The sequence below is a fragment of the Pholcus phalangioides genome, unplaced genomic scaffold, assembly GCF_987345545.1.
Source record: "Pholcus phalangioides strain wild (caught in Gottingen) unplaced genomic scaffold, Ppha-v1.0 ptg000004l_1, whole genome shotgun sequence".
Classification (NCBI taxonomy): Eukaryota; Metazoa; Arthropoda; class Arachnida; order Araneae; family Pholcidae; genus Pholcus; species Pholcus phalangioides.
In genome coordinates, this window is record NW_028301597.1 from 12,373,849 (window position 1) to 12,397,336 (window position 23,488).

At 37.4% G+C, this 23,488-nt stretch overlaps 1 protein-coding gene and 1 long non-coding RNA gene across 2 annotated transcripts in view; one reads left to right on the forward strand and one right to left on the reverse strand.

Moving 5' to 3' along the window:
* LOC149086551 (cytochrome c oxidase subunit 5B, mitochondrial-like) overlaps positions 1-23,488 on the forward strand; it is a 100,084-nt gene that overhangs the window by 18,182 nt on the left and 58,414 nt on the right. The window contains exon 2 of the mRNA XM_089256023.1: positions 14,071-14,144. Within this exon, the coding sequence (XP_089112149.1) occupies positions 14,071-14,144 (74 nt within the window). The remainder of the gene's footprint in view (positions 1-14,070; positions 14,145-23,488) is intronic.
* LOC149086552 (uncharacterized) lies at positions 7,624-11,099 on the reverse strand. Its single transcript, XR_016196134.1, has 3 exons — positions 11,066-11,099; positions 10,426-10,499; positions 7,624-7,768 (listed from the first exon to the last, which is right to left on the reverse strand). It is a non-coding gene; the product is annotated as an uncharacterized LOC149086552 (long non-coding RNA).

Genomic DNA, 23,488 nt, shown 5'->3' on the forward strand with positions numbered 1-23,488 from the left:
TTTTTGGTTGCTAAAAAATTTTACCCAAAGAAAAAAATTCAATTTTTTTTTTCAACTTTTCAGGGCACAGTGGCGACCCTCTTTGATGTGGCAGATATACTGCTATAAATTCCAAAATTTTATGCTGCACACAATTTAGTAACTACACAAAAAAATTTTAGGTGCCAATACCAATCTTTTTAGTCACCATGGTGACCTGGCGCCTGGGATTTGTTCAGCCCTGTAATAGAATATCATAGACTGTTTGGTTCACTCTTATATCTAGTCTGTTTTATCTAAATAAAGTTGATGGCATTTCATGATTAATATGAAAAATATATACACATATAACAACCTTAATGAAATGCTTTTATGAAAATGTCAAACTAACAAAACTAGGCAAGTTTACATTCCCATTTTTCATTCATATACATGATCTCGAGGACAATTTAAAATGTGTTTTAAATGTAAAAGAATCTGATAGTGATGATCTTAATCACTTATTCAATGTATGTGAGGATATTTTGAATGAATTGCTAGTTTATGTTGAAGACAAACAAAAACAATAGCTTTTATAAAAGAGCAAATCCATTTGATTAAATATACTTGAATTCTATGTAGCTGTTCTACATATTTCATAATTTTGTGTGTGTTCACTTCACTCAATATGTTCCCATGCATAGATATTTATAGGTAGTTAATCTGCAGTAATTCCTCATGCACAAATTATTCGAACGATAATTTCTGATAATATCGTCAATCCCCTAGTGCAGAGCAATCTGATGACCAATCACTATTCTGAATGTAGAAGTTTATTACTTGATGAATCAGACAAAAAGTGAAGTTTTTAATGGATGAAATTAATTTCAAACCATTCCTTGATTTTAAAGGGGGTTCTACGAGAGTGTCACATATTTTGAACCGTGTCTGAAATAACTGAATCAACCAGAAAAATTGTATAAAATTTCTTTATATTACCCATATTTTGCAGAAGGGGGTATCGAAGAATCTCAAATGTGTTTCAGTAGCAACGTTGAGAAAATTGTATGGTGAATCAAGAAACAAATATTGCCATACACTAACTTCCATACATTAAATGGGAATTTTTTTTTTACTACTATCTGTGCAAAAATTATTTCTAGTATGTTGTTTGTAGCAATTTTTTTATAAATTTTATCAATTTTTTTGAATAAATATCGGAATCTTTGTAATTTGAAGTTGTGTGTTGTTTTCTTTGCTTCCTCGTTTTATTTTGAAGTTATCAGTTCAACTATAAGACCTGTAGAAAAAGGGATGTTTATAATTCATCTTATGCTGATTTATATTAATTTGTCTATCTTTGCAAATAATTATTTTGCATTTATTTTTAAAATATTTTCTGAACAGAATAGTAGAAGGGAAGATATTGTTCCAGATAATTTTCCACAAGACTTCGATGTTGCAAAACAAGAAGCGGTTCGACGGACAAACACAGATTTATTTACAGAACAGCACTTTACACGTATTTACAAGCTAATCAGAGAGCTAACTACTTTCTTGCAAAGTTTAAACGCAACTGACTTCAGCAATAGAGTCTGTCTATTCGAGTCTCTTTTAGCCTGTCTAGCCTCTCTCAGTCTGCCATCTTGTGAGCGCCACGGTATTTATTGTTACAGCGCACTACTGTATGGAGGGGCGGGGACTTTCTAGATTTTTCTCTACACGCCCTGCCAGTTCTCCACCAAGCGTGTGTTCGTGCGCTTAACCGAAACCGGTATCATCGATATTTCTGAATGCCATCTCCGGCGGGTTGTCACTGTGGTAAGAGGCCAGTCTGTTGAAGTGGACCACCTTGCACCTCGAGGATGGCGTCTTCTGGATCCGAGCTACGACGTCGTTCAGTCTCTTCACGACTCTGTAGGGTCCTTCCCATGACGTTTGAAGTTTCGAGCACAGTCCTTTCCGGCGCTTCGGATCCCAGAGCCAGACAAGGTCTTCTTTGAAGCCATGAGACGTGGCCCTCGCATCGTAGCGGTTCTTCATCTTTTCGGAGCAGATGTTGATCCTGTCTCTGGCGATTCGATGCATGTCCTCGAGGCGCTCCTGGAGTCCCTGGACATATTCTTCCGGTGGGAGAAACGCATCTGGCGGTCGCCCAAACAGCAGGTCAGCAGGCAGCCGAAGATCTCGTCCCATCAACATCTGTGCTGGTGAAAATCCGGTGCTCTCGTGAATGGCAGTTCGTTAGGCCAACAGGAAAAGCGGTAACTTTGCGTCCCAATCCTATTGGTTCTTCGACACGAAGAGCGAGAGATGATTCAGGATGGTTCGGTTGAATCTCTCGACCATCCCATCGGATTCCGGGTGGAGTGGAGTTGTCTGCGTCTTCTCCATTCCTAGAAGCTTGCACATGCCGCCGAAAACCGCTGCCGTGAAGTTCCTTCCCTGGTCGGAATGGATCAGCATGGGGACTCCGAATCGAGACACCCAATTTCGCACCAGAACCTCAGCCAGCGTCACTTTTTCTTGATCAGGAACGGGATATGCTTCCGGCCACTTAGTTAAATAGTCCATGGTCCGAGTATGTCCAAGGCAATTCTCTCGAACGCGCACCAACGTTGTAACGTTGGAGGCGGGCTCGGGTGCGCTTCGGAGGTCCTTTGCGAGCGCACAATCGTCACAATTCTTGCACCATTTTTCTACATCTGTCCTGGACTTGTCCCAATAGAACTGTTAACTGACCTTCTGGAGCGTCTTGGTGATGGCGAAATGTCCACCGGTCGGGCTTCCGTGCAACTCTTTCAAAACTTCTTTCACACGGGCTGTTGGTAGGATGAGCTGCCACTTGAATGTTTTCCCGTCCTCCAACTCCCATTTGCGGTACAGCACGCCATCTCTCATCTCCAGATAGTTCCATAGCGCCCAGTATCTTTTGGTCGTCGGACTGGAAGAGGCGACGTTTTGCCACGTTGGTTTACTACCGGTGGATTCCTTCAACTCTATGATCGGTCGTATGTTGGGATCTTCTAGCTTGGCCTTCTGAGTATTCTTTTCGCTCCACGGATCGTCACTTGAAACTTGCGATGTTACCTGTCTTGCTATAGGGTTCACGGTCCCGTACTTCTCTTCAGCCTTGACGCAATGACGACAATTCTGAATTCTGTGGACACAGTCTTCTCAATAGGGCGTCGGCATTCCCATGCGATGCTCCCTTACGATGCTGGATTTGCATGTCGTACTCCTGCAGCCGTTGTATCTATCGAGCGACTTGACCCTCGGGGTTCTTGAAGTTCAACAGCCAGCTCAAGGAAGCTTGGTCCGTGCGAAGGAGAAATTTCCGACCGTAGAGGTAGGGATGGAAATGTTCTACGGCTTTGATGATTGTGAGCAGTTCTTTCCTCGTGACACAATAATTCCTCTTGGGCTTGGACAAACTCTTGCTGAAGTAGGCAATAACGTGTTCTTCGCCGTCCACTTCTTGCGATAGAACAGCTCCAATCCCGTTGTTACTTGCGTCCATGTCGAGGGTAAATTTTCTCTCTGCTCGTGGCAACGCCAGTATTGGAGCCGATGTTAGGGCTTGTTTCAGAGACGTAAAAGCCCTTTCGCACTCGTCAGTCCACAGGAATTTTTGCTTGATGTCAGTGAGACGGTGGAGGGGTCTTGCTATTTTAGAGAAGCCTTGTACGAATTCTCGGAACATCTAGAGAATTTGAGCAAATTCCTCCAAAAGCTGAGAGATGCCAACTTGAGCTCGACAAAGTGCCGTCTGTTTAGACACGAGGTAACCTATTTGGGTCACATTATCTCCCAAGAAGGATCATCAATATTTCTGAACGCCATCAAACAAATCGCGCCATCTATCGTCGAAACAATATATTGCAAGAGTTTTTAATTTTTTTCTTCATGGTTAAGGTAGTAAGTTGGAATTAATTGCAAATACTTTTTTAATTAAAAAAAAAATCAATGCAAGTAACCGATTTTTCATGAACTTTTCATTTATATCATGAACTTGAGAAATCTGTAAAAGAAAATTGATTCAGTTCGCTTGAAAGGCAAGATATTATGAAGGAAGAAAAACGATCGTCCCCGTGATCAACCTCCACTCCGTGACGTCACGACTTCAGTGTGGAGGCTTTCTTATCTATAGGGGGTGTTGTTTTATCGCATCTCCCACAGTATGTTTTGGGTTTTGCTTTGCAGCCCCTCTTTGATAATGGCGCTGTTTTTCCCTCTTCAGTAGAAAATGGCCTACACCATCTTTGTAGATGTCTTTTGCACTTGGAGGTACAAAAGAGATCCTGGATCTACCTCTTGTTCTGCTCAGTCTTTTTTAGATAAACCATTGGTATTGCTCATTGGAACTCTAAGTTTAGGGCGTCGCTTTTGTTGATTTCTTTGTGGATTATCCATGCATTTACCACTGCCATGTCCAGTGTATGAATGAAAAGTGGCCAGTACCACTTTTCCCCCACGAATCTTAATGGCATATATTCCAGCCAACCAGTCGTGATCAACTCCACCTATATTTTTCTTGTAAGAATTTATCAAATTAGGCATCTTCATGTTAGCTTTATCTTTGTTTCCTTTTACTTGCCTTTTCACGTCAAAACATGGTTCTAAAGAGCTGCAATTTGTAGCAACAGTGACAGTACTATTGTCATTCCATCGCACCTGGGGCTGGATTCTTCCCTTGTCCTTAGAAAACGCTCGGTCAGCACTTGTCCTTAACTTAAGGAGCTGGGGGTCTATTACGCTCATGTCGTTATGCCCGCGTTTCAAACGTGTTTGCGGTGCATTGTGGGATAGATTTACGTCACCATCGCTAAAGGTTGATTTTTCTCACATCGTTACTAGCGATTTTCGTTATCGACATCGCTACATAAAACGTTAACTAACGAGAACCGGAGACCACTTGTTATGTTCGCGTTACAGAAATAAACATGGCCGCTCGCGCGTACATTTTTCGATGAAGGTGAGAGCAACGGAGACAAATTAGTTAGAATTGGAAATTATTCATTCATTATTAATTTATCAAGTTCATTATAATGAATAATAATTCTCTGAATTACGTTCCTTAATTTAGTAACATGATTCAGAGACAGCATTATCATTTAAAATGTTATCTGTACACATATTGATTGGAAAAAATTATTCATAGTGGTAAATCGTTATAAATTATTATACTCGATACAAAGATAAATCACTCTACAAAACGGTTAATTTTTTTTTTAATCTTGCATGGAAATACCTTTATTCTAATCTTATATCATTTAAAATATCATTTAAATCATTAAAAATCTAATATCATTTAACTGGTAAATCTCTCTATCGCGATGTTTTCAAGACATTTTGAAATTCGCTCAATATTTTTTTACACCTCGTTCAAAATCGACGTCAATATATATTTAAACGTCTCCAGATTTTCCCCTTCTTAATTCGTTTAATAACATTGATATTTTGTGATATCAATTAAGTATTGCTACTTTCTGTGCAGTACACAGAAGTGTAATGCAGTAAACACCATTACACACACACTATACTCTGCGCACTAAGTACACTATAAAAAATCAAAGTAAATTTTATTAATCAACAAATAAATTTTTTCTAATCCTTGAGTGCATTTTCTGATCGGAGTATAAAAAAGATGTCAACAACAGTGTAAATTTAGTGGCACTTCATTTTCACGTGTGACACAAGGAAACCAGTTGTCTAATTAATGGTGTAAATAAAAGGTTACTTGTTCTTGATTTTGACTTAATATCAAGACGGTAGATTAAATGTGTTAAAAACATGGTAATATGATATTTTTGATAGTCGTTTTGCAAATTCATATAACATCATTGAACTTCAATAGAAAATCATTTTTTTAAACGTAATAATTTAGAAAATTTCCCCGCGCTAGTATCATGTGCGTGCATAGCCTACTTTTTTCTCAAATATTTGATGAAAATAAAAAGAATCCGGATGAATTTTAAAAAAATGTAGCTTAGAAAATTAGGGACATACAACGCGCACGAGTAAATAAAATAATAATAACACACGTGCTGCAGCACTCGTTGATAGTGATGATTATTATCAGCAGCGGAAAAAATTATCAGATTCGTCCATCCCTTTCGGAGCTAACGCAACTCTCGGACCAGGGAGTTTTTCGTAAAATAGATAACGACATACCGCGGGTTGCTGAGAAAAATCAAGTTTTTGACAATGGTCGCTGAGATTTGCGTTATGAGGCTCGTTGAGAATTTGCGTTAAGGGCGTGACGTCACTAACGACCTCGTTGTATAACGACGTGAGCGTAATAGACCCCCTGCTCAACAGAGAGCTTCAAGGAGAATTCCCCGAGATGGATTCTCCCCTTCTCCTTAACCATTATCCTTAGGATGACGTGACTGGTTGCGGAGAAAAAACGGGTCTTTCGGTTCGTTCAGTTCGGTTCTTCGGCTCAGCTCATCGTTTGATCAATCAACGTAAAGCAAAAATTTTACAACTACTATACGTATCGAAAATCAATGTTTCTTCTACATTAGTGGCAACAATTGCTTTATTTACATTAATTTCGCACGTATTTTTCCGCTCCCTAATTATTATTTTTTTACATTGGCATTTGCTTTTATACGTATCAACTTTTAGGTTTCATTTGAATAAGTAGTTTCAGAGTTTTTTCATTATATATCTTATATTAGTTTTTTCCTGAAAATTATATATATGTATATTTTTTTTTAATTTCTATTAAATTTTAGCCAGCTTATCCCTTTAACCCTTGCGGGTGAGATACTTGGCAAACATTCGTTTTCAAAAATTTCCCGGTCTTAAGTGATTATGTAACAAAAAAATTAAATATCCACGAAAGTGACTAAATTTTTAGATTCAATTTTTTTGTATAGAAATTTTTTTACTATAGAGATTGTTAGTTTTACTTGAATTTTTTTTAAAACTCAATGTTGAGTTTTATCTATGATAAAAAAACCTTAGAGGAAGTATGAGGAAATTAATAAGGGTATATATAAGGGAGGTATATATCCTCTAAGGTAAAAACCCAAGGGAATCAACAACACCTAAATTATATTCATTAAAAAAATGTAACGCATGCTGCATAGCATAACCACTTAGAGGTTGACACAGCAGTTATGTTCAATCATCGGGGTGGGATGTTGAACATTTTCCAAGTCTATGAATTTAATGTCAATGTTAAAGCCATTTGGATTTATGTCTCATATTCCTAAACAAATGCTACATACAATTAGAGCCCCTGCAATATCAGCAGGTCAGTTGGAAAAACTATATTCTCAAGAGAAGTGTGATCTCTCACTCAGGGAAATGTATTCACCAGATATTTCTTAGGTAGGATACCCACTTTGTACTGTAACATAACAAGCAAGTTATCAACTATGTAATTACATCTGTTATAATGTATTTACACTCAAGTTATTAGAATAAGGTTATTTAGAACTGTTCATTTTGTTTTTTCAGCTGCATCTAATTAAAAAATAAATTGTAACTATAATTTGGATAGATTAACTTTGTTATTCCATCCAGTTGTTAAAAATACACGTGAATTTTCTATGCAACTGATTCTTGCGTCAAATTCACTGCAATAAAGCAACATCCATAGATTTTTCGATTTAAAAATTGTAATCACAAAACAGAAAACACCTATTTACAACTCATGAATAAATTTATTAGATACTTGTATACAGTATCATCAAAATCATTTCACATGCACATATATGATCGTGCTACGTATGAATATACATGATGATCAACTTCCAAGTCAGCACTGAAAGGTCATTTCATTCAGCATTTTCACCTGAAATGGAGGAAGTGGGTGAATCGATAAATTAATGAATATTGGAAGCTTTGTATGTGTGTGTCATAAAAATGACAGAGTTAAAAATGAAGGTTCAACTTACTTGAGAAATTCATGGATTAAATCCATCTGCACACTTCATGAGCACTGAGTTCTACGTCGTTAACAAAAAATGTAATTTCTTCCTTTTTATAACTCCCTCACTTCAGCGAAGTCAAAAATCTAAAAACATTTTAAATAGTTACAAATAATATTTCAATGTATCCATAGTGATGGAACACTACTAACAACCACACATGCACTTCACACACTTTCCTCTCATATTTTCCTTCTGCGTACTTTCTAGAAATTGTTCATTTGTTGATTAGTTCGAAAAATTTTACAAAATTGCTCACTTGTGTGTTTCAATAACTTTTTTTTCAATGTTCATTCAACAATTGATTATGTGTCAAAGATTCTCTCACATCTTTGGTAGGGTTTTCTGAAACTTTTTGAGCAGGAGATGTTTGGGAAAGCTAGACCAAACTCACTTTAAATGAGAAAGAGCAAGTTTTTGCTTATTTTGGACAATTGCACTGCTCATTCAGAGATAAAATATCTTCAGACAATCCAAATCTGATTTCTCTGCCTAATTAAAGATGTCTATTCACAATAATTATAAACAGGGACATACATAAACAGTTTTTAAAAATCATTGAAGGTGAGATAAAATGGAAACCTTGCTAACTTGACACCTGCTTAAGTGGACAATTTTCTCGATCCTATAAGAGTGTTATCAAGGTCCCACTTATACTACTGCACCACATATACACATTTCTCTAAGGAATTTAACATGATTGGCATGTGTTGGAAAGTGGATAAATAGTTTCTGTAAGGTTTCCCCCTATCGGGAAGGAGTATGATGGGATTAAAAAGCGTGGGTAGGGAAGAAAGGCCATCGATGGTGAAGAGAAAAGAAGCTTGATGTGTTTTGGGTAGTTAGAGAGTGGCTCCTGTGGACTCAGGAGGTAGTTTTAAAGGCTCGCTGTAAGCAAGGAGGACGTGTGAATATTATGTTTATTGTTGAAAATTATGATTAAACCAAGTAATATATATAAAAGTGACAGTGATTATGATTGTGGCAATCAGTCATTGAAAATGAACCCGACAGTTTCCTTCCTTAACACAAAACTAACATTCCTAAATTGGAATGCATTGCCCATGTTCAGAAGATGGTTGGTGCACGTTTGAGTTAACTGAAGAAAACCACGAAAGGACTGAGTGGTAAAGGTAAATTAACCGATAAACTACAAAATTACTATGGTATTGCTATTTATAGCAATGTGGGGAATTTAAAAAATATGCAGTTACAGCGTCTATGGTGGTCGAATGGTCGTAGTGACGAACTCGTATCATGAGCACCCGGGTTGGAACCCCACCATTGCCACAGTGGTGGTTGGCTGAAGTTGGTTTCTTGTGGCTCCCAACTTAGAGGTGCAAATGTAAGCCAATCTCCCCATTAAAAAAGTCTCGCCACAGAGGGCAACAGGCCTACAACGATACAATTACTTAATCCTTACACTTCAATCATAGAAAAACTAGGGGCAGATAGCAGCACTAAGCATAAACACCGAAACAAACTCCACATCAGCTTTCACTACACGTACATTCCAACATGTACCAGTTCTTCATAATATCCACAAAGGAATATGGACGAGGTGCATGTGTGGTTTATTAGTAGTCTGCAGTTACAGCTGTATTTTTTGATTGTTGATCCAGTCATAAAGAGCATGAGTGGACAATGTCCAAGAGGACCCGACAGTTGGTGTAAGCATCAGAAAGCTGCATGTGAATGACATAAAATTACTGATAAATCTCCTGCTGGCCTCTCTAATGACAGCATAAATGTAATAAAGCCAACATACATGAGTCCTTGTGCACAATCCCTGTTTCTAAGTGCTTGCATGGTACGCTGCAGAACAACAGTGTGATTTGGAGAATTTCGCCTCTAAGGGCACTTTTATCGAACTGCAAATAATGCTTTTGGGGACTATTGCAGTTCTGCGTTTTAATTCTGGCTATGTAGGCATCTTGTCTGTACTTGAAATGTAGGAATCCTAATTGATGAACTAGTGTCTATTTACTCTGGGTTGGGTGATGCGAGTGTGACATGTTCGAGATATCCACAACACTGGCAAAAAATGACCAGAAGAAAAAAAAAGAAAGTCAAAATTAGAGATATTTGAAGCAAAGGAAGTTCTGTCATACAAATGTGGAGAATTCTGAATGTTAGGAATGTATGTGAAACTTTTTTTTAATGCATTTTCTGAGGAAACTGATTTACATCATTCTTGTCTGCTGCATACCTGATGCCTACAAAACTTTACAAGATATAAATTTTTTCCAGGGGTTCTCTACAGCTATGAGTATGCAATGAACTAGGATCTAAGCAATATCTTTGAAACTTTTTGTGATTTACATGATTTTGAATTTAAAATATTGAGTTTTTTTAAATGAAGTTTTTTTCCCGTAAACAACCATATAAAACACACGTTATTTCAAGAACTGAATTACACTTAACTTTGTAATGCTATTTCCTATGTAAGTTCAATGTTACAAAATTATAAATGGTTAGATACAGAAAAATTTCAAACAAAATGTAGAAAAATTAGACTTACCTTTAAAGAAATTTGCCAAAATCATACAAGATCTGCCTGTCATTTCCTTTAGAATACACCAGACTCTCCATACTCTGTAGTACAAAATATTAACATTAATACTACTAAAACTTTCACTCATAAAAATTAATTACTCATGCAATACATTGATAAAGTGCTTAATAAGCTATGCTATATATTCAACCATTAAAAAAATTCAAAATCATGATACATATAGAACCTGCAGCAATTAAGGAAAGTGTGCAAATTAAATATAGAATTTGGCACTCATTTTGCATTGAATTAAAAAATAAATTTTTAACAAAATATGTAGTGGGGTCTGACTGGGTGGCATGTAGTTTTTTTAGGATGCATTACATTTTTATGCAGGAATTTTTAAGCACTTTTGCACATAGCGAGTGTGTGTATCATGTTTGCATGTCAACTTTTACATCCAAAATATACGATTGGCATTTTCATAATAGGGTTTAGAGAGCCTTGAACTGTTTCCTGAACTGTCATGAAGACGGCCCGAAAATGAGCATTAATAAGACAAACATAAGATGCAGCATTATCGGTAGGCCAAACATAATATATTACTATAATACATGCTATTCCTATTTATGAAGGGAATTTATTTACGAATATGTCTCTTACACACACACATAGATCATCTTGCGATCAGCACATATTTTATGACGATGTCAGTCAGTAGGATTTTTCTCCAAAAAATTTCGACTAATTTAATGTATATTAATATGCAAAGTGAGTGATATGTCATGACTAAAAATATTACGAAAAATAAAAAATATTTGGTTTCATCACGTTAACTTACCCTTACGCTCAACAGCATGTCTTGTCATCTCGGCTGCAACTCCTCACATAGCTGCCTTACTGTATTTTTCGTTAACCTAAATTCCTTGCATCATCTTAAATGCATATATCAAGCATTAATAGCATCGAAAAACACGAAAACAATTGTTTGAATGTGAATATATCTTCTATTAGAGCATGCATCGCCGCCGCCATTACGGGAAATGTAGTTGTCCTCAAGCTTAAGGAGAGCGTCTCCTCACTCCTCCACTAGCGCCATCTTTGTCCTTGAGTAAGGAAGTAAAGCTTTCCTTATTTAAGGAAAAGCGAGTGGAGAATACAGAATTTTTTCTCCTTTCCTTTATTAAGGATAAACAGCGGGCTTAAGGAGAAAAACCTCGCTAAGGACAAGGGGAGAATCCAGCCCCTGGAAAATCTTGGAATTATTGTCAAATGCAAAATCATACGTGCCTCTTTCTTTCTCCCGCATAGACTTAGATGCTTCTAAGGGACACTCATGGTTTTATAGTTATGGGAGTTGGCTTTGAGACATAACTATATTATTCGAAGCAGTAGATTAAACAATAAAACAATTATTTATTTACAAATATAAACAAAGGTAAAATAATACACAGGATTAGGATGAGAACAGGGACATGCACAAAGATGCCACAGACAAATATAAGCAATAATAGCTCTCTGGCCAGATGGCCTTGACATTGGATTTTTGTGGTGGTGCCACAAAGAGGAAAATAATTTTTTGTAAGTACTGGGAAGACACTACAGTTTCTCTGATTTTCTCGTATGGTTCCTGTGGCTCGATAACTGTGTTCACCAAGACTTTTCAAAAGATCAATGCTGTTAAAAAAATTATCAAAATATGAAGTTTAGCTTGATGGATTCACAATGTTTTCTGTCAGTTTCATCACAACATGTGTACCAAGAGGAGTATCCTTTCCTGCACCAGATTCTTTACCGCAGTGGAGGGAAAAGTTGTAACAATATCCCTCGCTTCCATAGACGTTTTACGTTAAATAAATGAATGATAAATGAAATAAATTTACATTTTTACATTAAAATGTATAGGAACCCTACCAAAGCTAAACGTTGTATAAATGTTAAAGTCGTATAACTGAACGAGGTTACTCTGTAATTTGTAGATATGCCGTATTAAAAATAAGCATTTTAAACTTTATGAAATGCAATTCAATAAACATCGCAACTGGCCTCGAGGCAGGGCCAAACTCTTCGGACATAGATTTATTATAGTTACTTGAGATGCACAAAATAAAAGTTTAACAAAAATTTAAATTTTTAGCTTTGCTTACCACTCTTTTGGTCTAGAAACGTAGGATTCATTCACGTGGGGAAAAAAAATTAATCCTTTATGTACGCACTTGTTCAACTATTTTACTAAAAGATTTCGTACAATTATTTTTGCAGACGCGAACTGTAAATATTTTTCTGTTCAACCGATTCAATAATGTCTTCTGTGAATAGAAGTTTTGAGGGAAGATGTGTCCTCAAGACAGTACAGCAAATAAAGACCAATTCGGAATGTAGCTTCTTTTTTTTTCAGAAGCAAGTAAAAAAACCCCTTGATTTGTTCGGACTGGGGAGATCCACTGTATTGTGTACAAAAGCTTGCAGCAAAGCTGTCTCAGTATTGTGGCCTGCCCACCAGAGTAGGGCTGGCGGAGCTTCAGACCTGGGGCCTGAACCATTCTTGTCATTTTTGTCTTTTTTCACACTATTAGTTCACTATAGAGGGAGCCTGCTGAAGAGCGCAGCCTATGGGCCCCTGTTCCAGGATGTTGGGGGGGGGGGGTTCATGTGCTTTATCGGCACCCAAAGGCAATTTCACTGTGGAATGTGACATCTGTTTATGCCAATTTTCATTCCATCCAGACATTATGGCCTATGAACTGGTGTAGTGTTGAAAAAATTGCAATGAGAATAAAAGGTACCTAGTTTAAGATATCCGTTGATACGAGTACAAATTGATATGACTGATATTAAAGAGTCCTGTCTATTTTCCTATGGGACATATCTGAAAGAAAAAAAAATCAAAAAGACTTTTCCACGGGTCCCCCTGACTCCCGGGCCCCAGTGCTGGAGCCCTGTCAGCCCTCCCCCCCAATGTGAGGGCCATGGGGTAAACTTTGTTACTTTTATTGATTTCAAGAACGCTTTCGATAGTGTTGACCATTCCCTACTCTGGCATGTTCTGAGATCCATAGGAATCAGTGATAAACTTATCAAGATACTTTCTGACATGTATGCTAAAGCAAAAATGAGAATCAGAACCCGCGATGGGCTAACTACTGGAATAAATATTACTAAAGGGGTTTTGCAGGGTGAAGTTTTATCTCCCTCACTTTCCTATATTTTTATTAAAGAACTCACAGACCTTCTAAATTCCTCTAGTATTTCACCAGTTTTTATAAATCATACCACTGGTATACTGCACTTCTGTACGCGGATGATGCCGTAATGACTCTGCAACGAATTTGTACTGCGACGAGTTTGTAGCACGACAAATTGATGCTGCGACAAATTTTCACTTGGGAAGTTTAGTGCGACGAATTGAGCTAGATCCATGCAAGACAAAAATTAATTTTTAATTTTTATACAAAAGTAATTTTTTTTTCATTGGGTGGTCTGGGGGCTTCAAGCGTGGTTCAGATCTTCTACCACCTGCTAAAATATCTTCATTGGATTTCAAGAATCGCCGGATTTCAATAGTTGGCATGTCTGTTATTTTTACATATTTTGACTTGAATAATGTTAAACGATTGTCTGTTTTATAAGATCATTTTGTGAATCTGAATGGAATGTTTTCTTATTTTTCAGAACTTCCATCATACATTGAACATGCTACTGGATTGGAAAGAAAGCAACTTCTGGCTAGAGCTGCTGGAAATGAAGTTTGTAAATTTTCTGTAGATCACTTCAGGTTCATTTATCTGTAATGACCATTTCTTTACACTTTCTTCACAAATACAATAGAACTTGAAACCATTTGTTAGCATTAGTAATGCATATTTCTTCTTAAATTTGCAGATGCCAGATTATATATAAAACGATTAAGAGGTTAAATAATGGGCAGAACTCTAGTCAGTACATGAATTTATATACAGTGGAACTTTGGTTAACGAGCAATTTGCATAGCGAGCAAAAATTTTTTAACTAATTTTGATTTGGTTAATGAGCAATGATTTGAATTACAAGCAAAAATTTTATACTTTGTTTTCACGTTATCACAACTGAGCTGATGGTTTTCGATCATTCATTTGTTTGAGTTTTGTCTTTAGAAGAAAAGATAGCAGCACAGCATACGCGCAAGAAACTTCCGTGAATGCACAGTTAGATATAACAAAAATTGAAATTGGTTTGTAAAAAAATCAAGTGACACCCGTATTAACCAACAATAGTTTTTTTAGTTTAGAAATAGTTGGTAATAGCCTCTCTATCTCTATATCTGTGATAAGTATGAACCCATGTGTCACCATGGTGACTGAAAATTGGTATTAGTGCTTACAATTTTCTTTGTGTAGTTAATAAATTGTAGGCTGATAGCAGCACAAAATGTTTGAAATTTATAGCCGCATATGTGCCAACATGAAAGAGGGTCACTATGTCGTGAAAAAAATTGAAAGAAGCAATACTTTAGTCCCTTTTCTCTCGTAAAAAATTATTGGCACTTAATTAAATTTTTTTTCTGGTGCCTAGATTGTCTTGTGATTTGACCCCAGCCCTGCTCTATACTAAAAGTAATATACAATATTGTTATATAGCAATCTCCTCCATATAGATCTCTCTGATCCTAATTCATAGTGTTAATATACACTGAAGAGTAAAAAAAACTGGTACACCTGCCTAATATCGTGTAGGGCCCCCGCGAGTCCGCAGAAGTGCCGTAACACGACGTGGCATGGACTCGACTAATGTCTGAAGTAGTGCTGGAGGTAATTGACACCATAAATCCTGCAGGGCTGTCCATAAATCCTGATTCATGAGGTTGTCTCCATACCCGTACACATCCATCAGCTCGAAGCAATTGGAACCGAGACTCGTCAGACCAGGCAATGTGTTTCCAGTCCTCAACAGTTCAATGTTGGTGTTGTCTGGCCCAGGCGAGGTGTAAAGCTTTGTGTTGTGCAGTCATCAAGGGTACACGAGTGGGCCTTCGGCTCCGAAAGCCCATATCGATGATGTTTCGTTGAATGGTTTGCACGCTGACACTTGTTGATGGCCCAGTATTGAAATCTGCTGCAATTTGCGGGAGGGTTGCACGTCTGTCACGTTTAATGATTCTCATCAGTTGTCGTTGGTCCCGGTCTTGCATGATCTTTTTCCGGCCGCAGCGATGTTGTAGATTTAATTTTTTACCGGATTCCCAATATTCACGGTACACTCGTGAAAATCCAAATTTCATCGCTACGTCGGAGATGCTATGTCCCATCTCTCGTGCGCTGACTATAACACCACGTTCAAACTCACTTAAATCTTGATAACCTGCCATTGTAGCAGCAGTAACCGATCTAACAACTATGCCAGACACTTGTTGTGTTATATAGGCGTTGCCGACCGCAGCGCCATACTCTGATTGGTTCCATATCTCTTTATTTGCATACGCATGACTGTACCAGTTTTTTTTGGCTCTTCAGTTTATATATAAGAGGGGCGCAATTAAATAAGAATAGATTTTTACATCAACTTAATTCAAAGAGTGCTTCTGATGAAGACCCAAACATTGGTCGTGTTACAACAGTTCTGTTTGACAATTCTTATTTTTCTTTTTTAATTAAGGCTCAAGTTTATTTAAATTTTTTATGATAATTATTTAAGTACCGTATATACTCGTGTATAAGCCAAGTTTTTTTGTGGGAAAATTCATTCCTCAAGTGTGGGGGGGGGGCGCTTATACTCGGGCCAGTTTTTGATGAGAAAATTTCGACCCCACAATCAGTAGTCATTTTTGTAGCAGTGTTCGAGAAACCGGCATTATTGGTATGGGATATGTTCAAAAACCCGATAATGTCAAAGACGAGGCAAAGAAATCAAAAATATCATTGGCTTTGCTACCAGGTGGGCTAACGTCGATTGTGAAGCCTTTAGATGTGAGCATTAGCAAGCCTTTCAAATACTATTTGAGGAATTTGTGGATTGAATGGATGAGTTCCGATAATAAAGAAACTACAAAAAGTGGTGCCTTGAAGAAACCTGACATTGGCCTAGTGTGCCAATGGGTACAGGAGGCTTGGAATTCTGTTTCCACAGAAATTATCCCTTCAAAAAGGGTTGCATCAGCAATGCGATGGACGGAACTGAAGATAATATCCTCTTTGAAAGTGACAATGACGATGACAGCCCAGATGAAGATAAAAACAAAGATGCCGCACTCCCTATGATGATCTGATGGATTATGATGAGCTTGGAGACTCAGAAGAAACGGATTAAAATGTTTGAATCATTTTCCATTGTAAATTTCCGTGAGCTATTAATTTTGCATGAAAATATAAGAATTTTTCTTCTCTGAAATGCACGGATTTTTTGGGGTCGGCTTATACACAGGTTTTCAATTTATTGCGATTTTGGTGGTCCTGAAATGGGGGGGGGGTCAGCTTATATACTAGTCGGCTTATACACGAGCATATACAGTAATTATTAATAATTAGTTAATAGAAAAACTGTTACTCTGCATGCTAATTATCAATACATACAGGCTAATTATACATGGTAAAAACCTTGTGCGTGTGTGTATATATATGTATACAAGGTTTTTACTATTTCTACCACAGTATTTACCATGTCCTGGTAAAAACTCACCCTGTAGAGGGCAGCTGTAGTTTGCAGAACATACATGTTCAGTTGAAGACTTCACTTCTGTGAAATAGCCATCAAAAACTGTCTGGGCAATTGTATTTAAGCAAACTTAATATTTATTGGCAACCATTTATCATGGGATGGTCTTGATTGCTCACGTTCCTGTATAATTGTTATTCTATTATCAACCATACACGCAGGTCTCTTAGCCCTACTATTTTTTATAAATGCCCTCCTATTGTCTTACTTTTGTTACATTTGTCCTTTTTATCCCAATTCCCTCCTACTATTCCTATTTTATCCTTCCCTCCCTTTTATTTACAGCTGACATCTCACTACAAATATTCCTTTATCTCTCTCCCTTTTTGATGTGTTTTATTTGCAGCTCACTACTGAAAGAGGAGAGGAAAAAAAAGATTTTTTGTCATTTCTACTAGAGTTGGAACGACGACAACCGCTGTGCTCAGCTAAAGTGCTTAAAATAAGCCTGAAGTCCAGTGGGGAAAGTGAATCTGTTTCACAGATCGTTCGCCATAAAATAAGGAAGACAAAAAAGAGGGGTTGGGACAGGCTGCCACAAAGGAGGTTTAAGGAGAAACTAGAGGTTTTCTCCTGGGATCCGGTAATGAGCGTTCATGTCTAACGGGACAGAGTCTGAGCCACATCTAGTTTCAAAGGGAGGGGGATGAGCTGATTAGTCGTTAGCTGAACCCAGTTTTTTTAATCTTCGGAAAATTATTTTCTGGCGTCTTTATGTTATTTTAAAGCATATGTGTCCGTGGTGCGGTTTCATTCATTTTTGTGAGTCGAAGGCCTGGTCAAATACATGATCAAAGGAAAATGAATGAGGAAAAATGAAACGGCTAATCACTCGTGGCCCGGTATGAATGATATCCCTGCTGCGGCCTAGCAGTTGTGAAATGCTTCTGGAGGGGCTTGCGGCACATTTTTACTTCAATTAAGTGGCCCAAGACAAATTTTCTTATCATTTAAGTAGCCTGCGGCACATTCCCAGATCACTTGAGTGACCCACAGTACATTTACAGACCACACAAATAACCTGCAGTGCTGTTCTAGATCACTTAATTAAGTGACCCGTTTCAAAGTCAATGATGTGGCCCACTCTCTTGATTGAGCACCTTTGTTTTAAGGCAAGGGTGCTCAACCGTTTTTTAACCGTTTAAAGGCCGAACTATGAACTAAATCACTTATTGTTTTGAAATTTGGAATTTGGTGTACTTTTGCATGTCTATTAGGGTGTATCGAAAAATCAAAATGTGGATAAAAGAATTGGCATGGGGTGAAAAATTGTCTTTTAAGCATACTAGCATAAATGTAAAATTTCTTCCGGTGCTCCAACACACTTAAATATTTGCCAAAAATAGATTTTTATGCAAATTTTGAATAAAAAATAAAAAATGAGTTATATGATCCATTTCACAGGGAAAGTAGTATTGGCAGAGAATGAAAAATCGTTTATTGTTTAATGTATAAAATTATTTAGTATAGTAGAAGTTGGAAGCAATGGTGAAAATATTAATGCTATACCCAAGCACCCCAAAGCAGAATGTGCCAAAATGCGTGACGTACGTCGCAGAGCAACCAGTGCTGTTGCAGAACAATCTGGAAGAATTTTAAGAATAGTGTAGAAAAACGCTATTATGTATATGTGAATTTTTACCGCAGTACATTTTCAGTCAGCTGAGGGCTCGTTGCAGAACATCGCAAAACATTCTGCTTTGGGGCCCAAGCAGTTGAAAGATACATTCTTACCTAGTGTCGGAAAGTGTGTGGAGAAGAGACACGGCTTCATATTGAATAGGATAAAATCTTATATTTTTAATACAAAAAGCATTAATATTTAAATATGCAAATCTTCAAATTAATACAATTAAAAAAGCCAGTATATAAGTTCAATTTTTATGATTTATTGCTTTGATTTTTAAATTTATACTTCATGTATTATTATAAAATTATTTATAAGTTTATACTGTAATACCTGAATACTCTGCAAAATTTATAAACATTTTTCATTAATTTACAATTTTTAATACTTTGACATTAAAGTGTGAATTTTTAACTATTTTTGGGGTGCTTGGGCCACCAGAAGATATGAATAGATTTCAATAAAAATGCAAATTAATATGCCCAAGACAGAACTTTCCCACCCTCGTCAAAAGTAATTTCACAATTTTTTTAAAAACTTTTTATAAAAATGTCAATTTTTAATTTTTTTTTGGGGCACCGGAAGATATGAATGGAATACAATAAAAAAAATGATATAAACTAATATTCTTAAGACACAACTTTACCACCCCACGCCAAAAGTAATTTTGAGAATTTTTTTTTTTTTCCTATACTTTTTTTTTTGATCCACCCTAATGTCTATACATAGATCCACTTTGAAATTTGAAGAGAAAATTTTTTTTCGTTTTTTTTCACGATGTTCCATAAATGGAACATTGGCACTTGGGGAGAGGTGAAAGCGGAAACTGGTATCGCCTATACTCTCACGATTTTTTATTTCTGGATTACAGTTATCACACAAAATTTTTTATTTTCTACTATAAATTCAAATTTGCAACACATTCCAATTTTTTTTAACACAAAAATATATGCAGAAAATTAAAAAAATTCTAATGTCCTTAAATGAAAGAGGGAAAACATCTTTGATTGACCCGTTAGTCACATTGGTAACATTTAGTGTTTTTTTTGGCAAAGCACCACGTCCTTGCATATCAGACATAATATAATGGCTATTAGATGCCCTACCAATGTGGACTTGGATGAATAATTAACCCTTTCTTCTTTCGTAGAAGGTTCATGGTGAACTGCAGTGACCTTATGTTCTTCGTATAGTGAGCATACGAAGTGCTCATCATGACAAACATAAACAGGAATTTATTAATAAAAAAATTAGAATAAGAACGTAAACTTGAGACGACGATCCTACTCGACCACTTTCACACACCCTTCTTTCTGTTTATTTTCGAATGTTTAATTTCGTTTTTGCAATCTCCGGTCTCCTGAGGCTTTTCTTGTGCTCTGGAGCCTTATACCGTATTGTTACGTCAAGGTTTTTAAGTGAGAGACGCGCATACAGAACACTACACCCCCCACCAAGATTGGGTTTTCCTATAAACACAAACTGAATTCTCTTGTTTGTTCTGTTCTTTGAGGAATTTCAACAGCGCAGTTCAAAGTACCTCAGTAATGGTCCATCATCAAACTTCTTAGATGCCCTGGTCATCATCACCTCAATGATCTCCACGTCGTCTATCACAGAGATTCGGAAGTAATCTGTTTGGAGGAGTTTCTTGAGCATCTTGCCGCGTCCCTGCAACCTATGGTAGACTCACAGAACTTCTCGGATGGCAACTCATCGGACCGATTGGCATGAATCAGGACGCTCACATTGATGTTCAGAAACGACCACAACACGTCGGATATCAACATTATTCCACTCTTGGGTTTTATGTCGAAGCCCTTTATCAACGCCAGGACGAGGATGTCCCTGGTGGCTTCGTGGAAACCAGGATTTGGTTCCCTCGGAAAACGTAACGCAGATGCATGAAGCACTGAATGTGTCCCATTTCATGGTGAATAGTGATCATGCTTGGTTTTGTCTGCGAACATTTTGATCCAGAAGTTCAATCCATCGGACTATTCGTGGACAGACGCGTAGCAAACCAATCTTCTTGCTTTTGGATCTGTCGAATATAGACAACTTCCAGAAGACCTTCGCAGGAGTGCAAGAGCTGCGCCAATTGTGCCGAAACGGCTCTCTTGCTACATGGTGCGCCAAGGTGCCGAATCCCTGCGCATTTGCGCCAGTTCTTGTTTGTGGTTCGCGGAGGTACCGCTAATGCACTGTAGTGCGTAAAATACCCGGAATTTAAGAAAAGGGAGCATGAAAATTTTGTTCACCGAACACGTTCATTCCGAGACATGGAAAAAGATACAGAGAGGGAAAACCACAATCGCGTTATCTCGTGACCGTGGAAAGTAGTTCGTTTACCTTGAAGTATAAAGTCCTATACTGTTATTGGTTAACCGGCGGCCTATCAAAGTCCCTGAATGAATATGCCGAATTTTCTGAGACCGTTTTTCTCCTGCAGGTTATATACTGAAAATAACAGCAATTTCGCGGCTGCCAACCTGCATTCGAAGACGGCATACATCGAAAAGGGGTTTGGTTTACTCATTTAAATTACCGACATTTCTCGAAGATCATTGGGAAAAAATGGGATCTGTAAAAACTCTAGCTAAAATATTCGTAGTTTTGTCATCTAGCCACTATGCTGTTGTGTGGTTTATCGTCTGCGGTTGCCGATCGTGACAATTTCACATAGCCAAAATCCGGATTTGTTGAACGGGGCGGCTCGGGGAAAAAAATTTCTACCCATGCGGAATCTATTTTTGGCGCTACTGACAGCATTTTTTTTTTTTGGTCAACAAAGCTTTTTTCACCCTTTGAACTCCATTTGGCACCCCTCCTAGAGCGGCACTTAATATGGCTGCACAGTCCGCCACTGCATTGGGGGGGGGGGGCATGCTCTTAACGATAGTCAAAGGAAGGAGTTTGTACTAGGAGCATGTGCTCATTTTACATAACTTCTGTGAGATACCTTTTTTATATTAATGTCCTACCTTTCCAAAATATGTTGTTGGAGAGAATGAAACGTTTGCACCCTTGCTTGTTTTTTGCACTCCCTCTCGTGCATTGCTGGGATGGTGCATTACTCCCTGACGTGCTGCTGGGATGTTGCTTAACATTGTATCACCAACAGAACTATTATGTGTGATGAATGGGTTGCACTACAATGCAAAGAATTACAAGAAGTGAAATCACTTCAGAGAATAGATAGATATTGGGCAGACATATTCAAACTTTGTAACCTTGAAAGCAGCCCAAAGTTCAAAATTTTTCCATTTTGGTGAAGGCTTTTTTATCTTTTGCACAGTTCATTGTTAACAAATAAATAAAAGTCTGTTCGAACATTGAAAAATCTGTCCATCCAATGCTTTAATGGAATAAGACATGCATGAAATGCATGTAAGACAATGGGCATGTAATAAGACAATGGGCATGTAATAAGACAATGGGCATGTAATAAGACAATGGGCATGTAATAAGACAATGGGCATGTAATAAGACAATGGGCATGTAATAAGACAATGGGCATGAAAAATTTGAAAAAAATTTTCAATGAGATGCTGAACTTCTGAAAGCGATCCGTGATTCGTAATCTATTAACAGGCTATTAGGTTGAGAAATTGTTTAAGTAAATAAGGTTTTTTTTTTTTTTATATTTTTCTCGTTTTTTGCATTTTGCTTTTAAATTTCCTTTAAATTCTGTGAGAAGCTAATTTTTTTTTCATGGAAACCCTTATTATATTCTGTACACAATTTTTTCGCTCTATCGGGATGAATAAGATTTTGATGTTCAAACAGCAGAAATTCTTGCTGCCTAGGTTTTTAGTATGCATGTTGCTTAATTTGAAAAGTCTAATAATTTTTATTCGTCATTTCAGTAATGCATGTTTTAGTAGTGACATAAGATAATTCAGAAAAAAATTAAATGGATTTTAATTTGCGAAGGAAATTTATTTAGAATTATTTGTTTCAGCCATTTTTTACAAAACTTTTGGCATTTCACAGAAAAATTACTCCTTATATTGCAGATATAGTTCGTTTTTAGTTCTGTTATATTTTCAAAATTTCTGCTCCAAAAATGAAATTTGCTGCTTCGAAATAGATGAGGAGCGCTTGCACCCCTGCCTTCATCATTGGCTTCAATCTCAGCAAAGTGAAAAACCCTTCAACCATCTTCATTTTCAGCAATGTCATACTTTTCACTTTTAATGTTGGCGCGACGTACACCGATGGCTTCTCGGTAAATGACTTCATGTGGTCCATAATGCTACCCCATTGCTGGGCCCCATGTCCCCTAAAATATTTGCCAGAACGGGTCTGCGTTCTTGAATCTTGTTGCTACCATAACAGTTCCTGGGTTTGCACTGGACATAAGCATGGAATTACTTGTACAGCGGCTTCACATGATTCCACAGCTTGAACATGGCATCTTTGAGTATGTTGCACTCATATCTATCCTGCAACATAGATCTGGTGTCTTCAAAGTCATTGAGCTTCGCGGTTTCATTGCTGAGCTTCCCGAATTCCCAGAAATGTTTCCTGATGGGTTTGCCAGTGACATCTCCAAGATAACCACAAGTATGTCATTTTGTCATAGTCGCGCGCTTCCGTTATCGGTTGTACTGTGATGGTGAGTTTCGCCGACCTTCTTGTGTTTGAATTCGCAGATTTTGGTGGTGTCGAAATGCTCAGTAATGCCATCAGCTCAGTCTGCGTTTTGTATTTGAAGGCAGAGATGAAATCTTATTCTATTTTTCGATATTCACACCCACACCCTCCTCACTT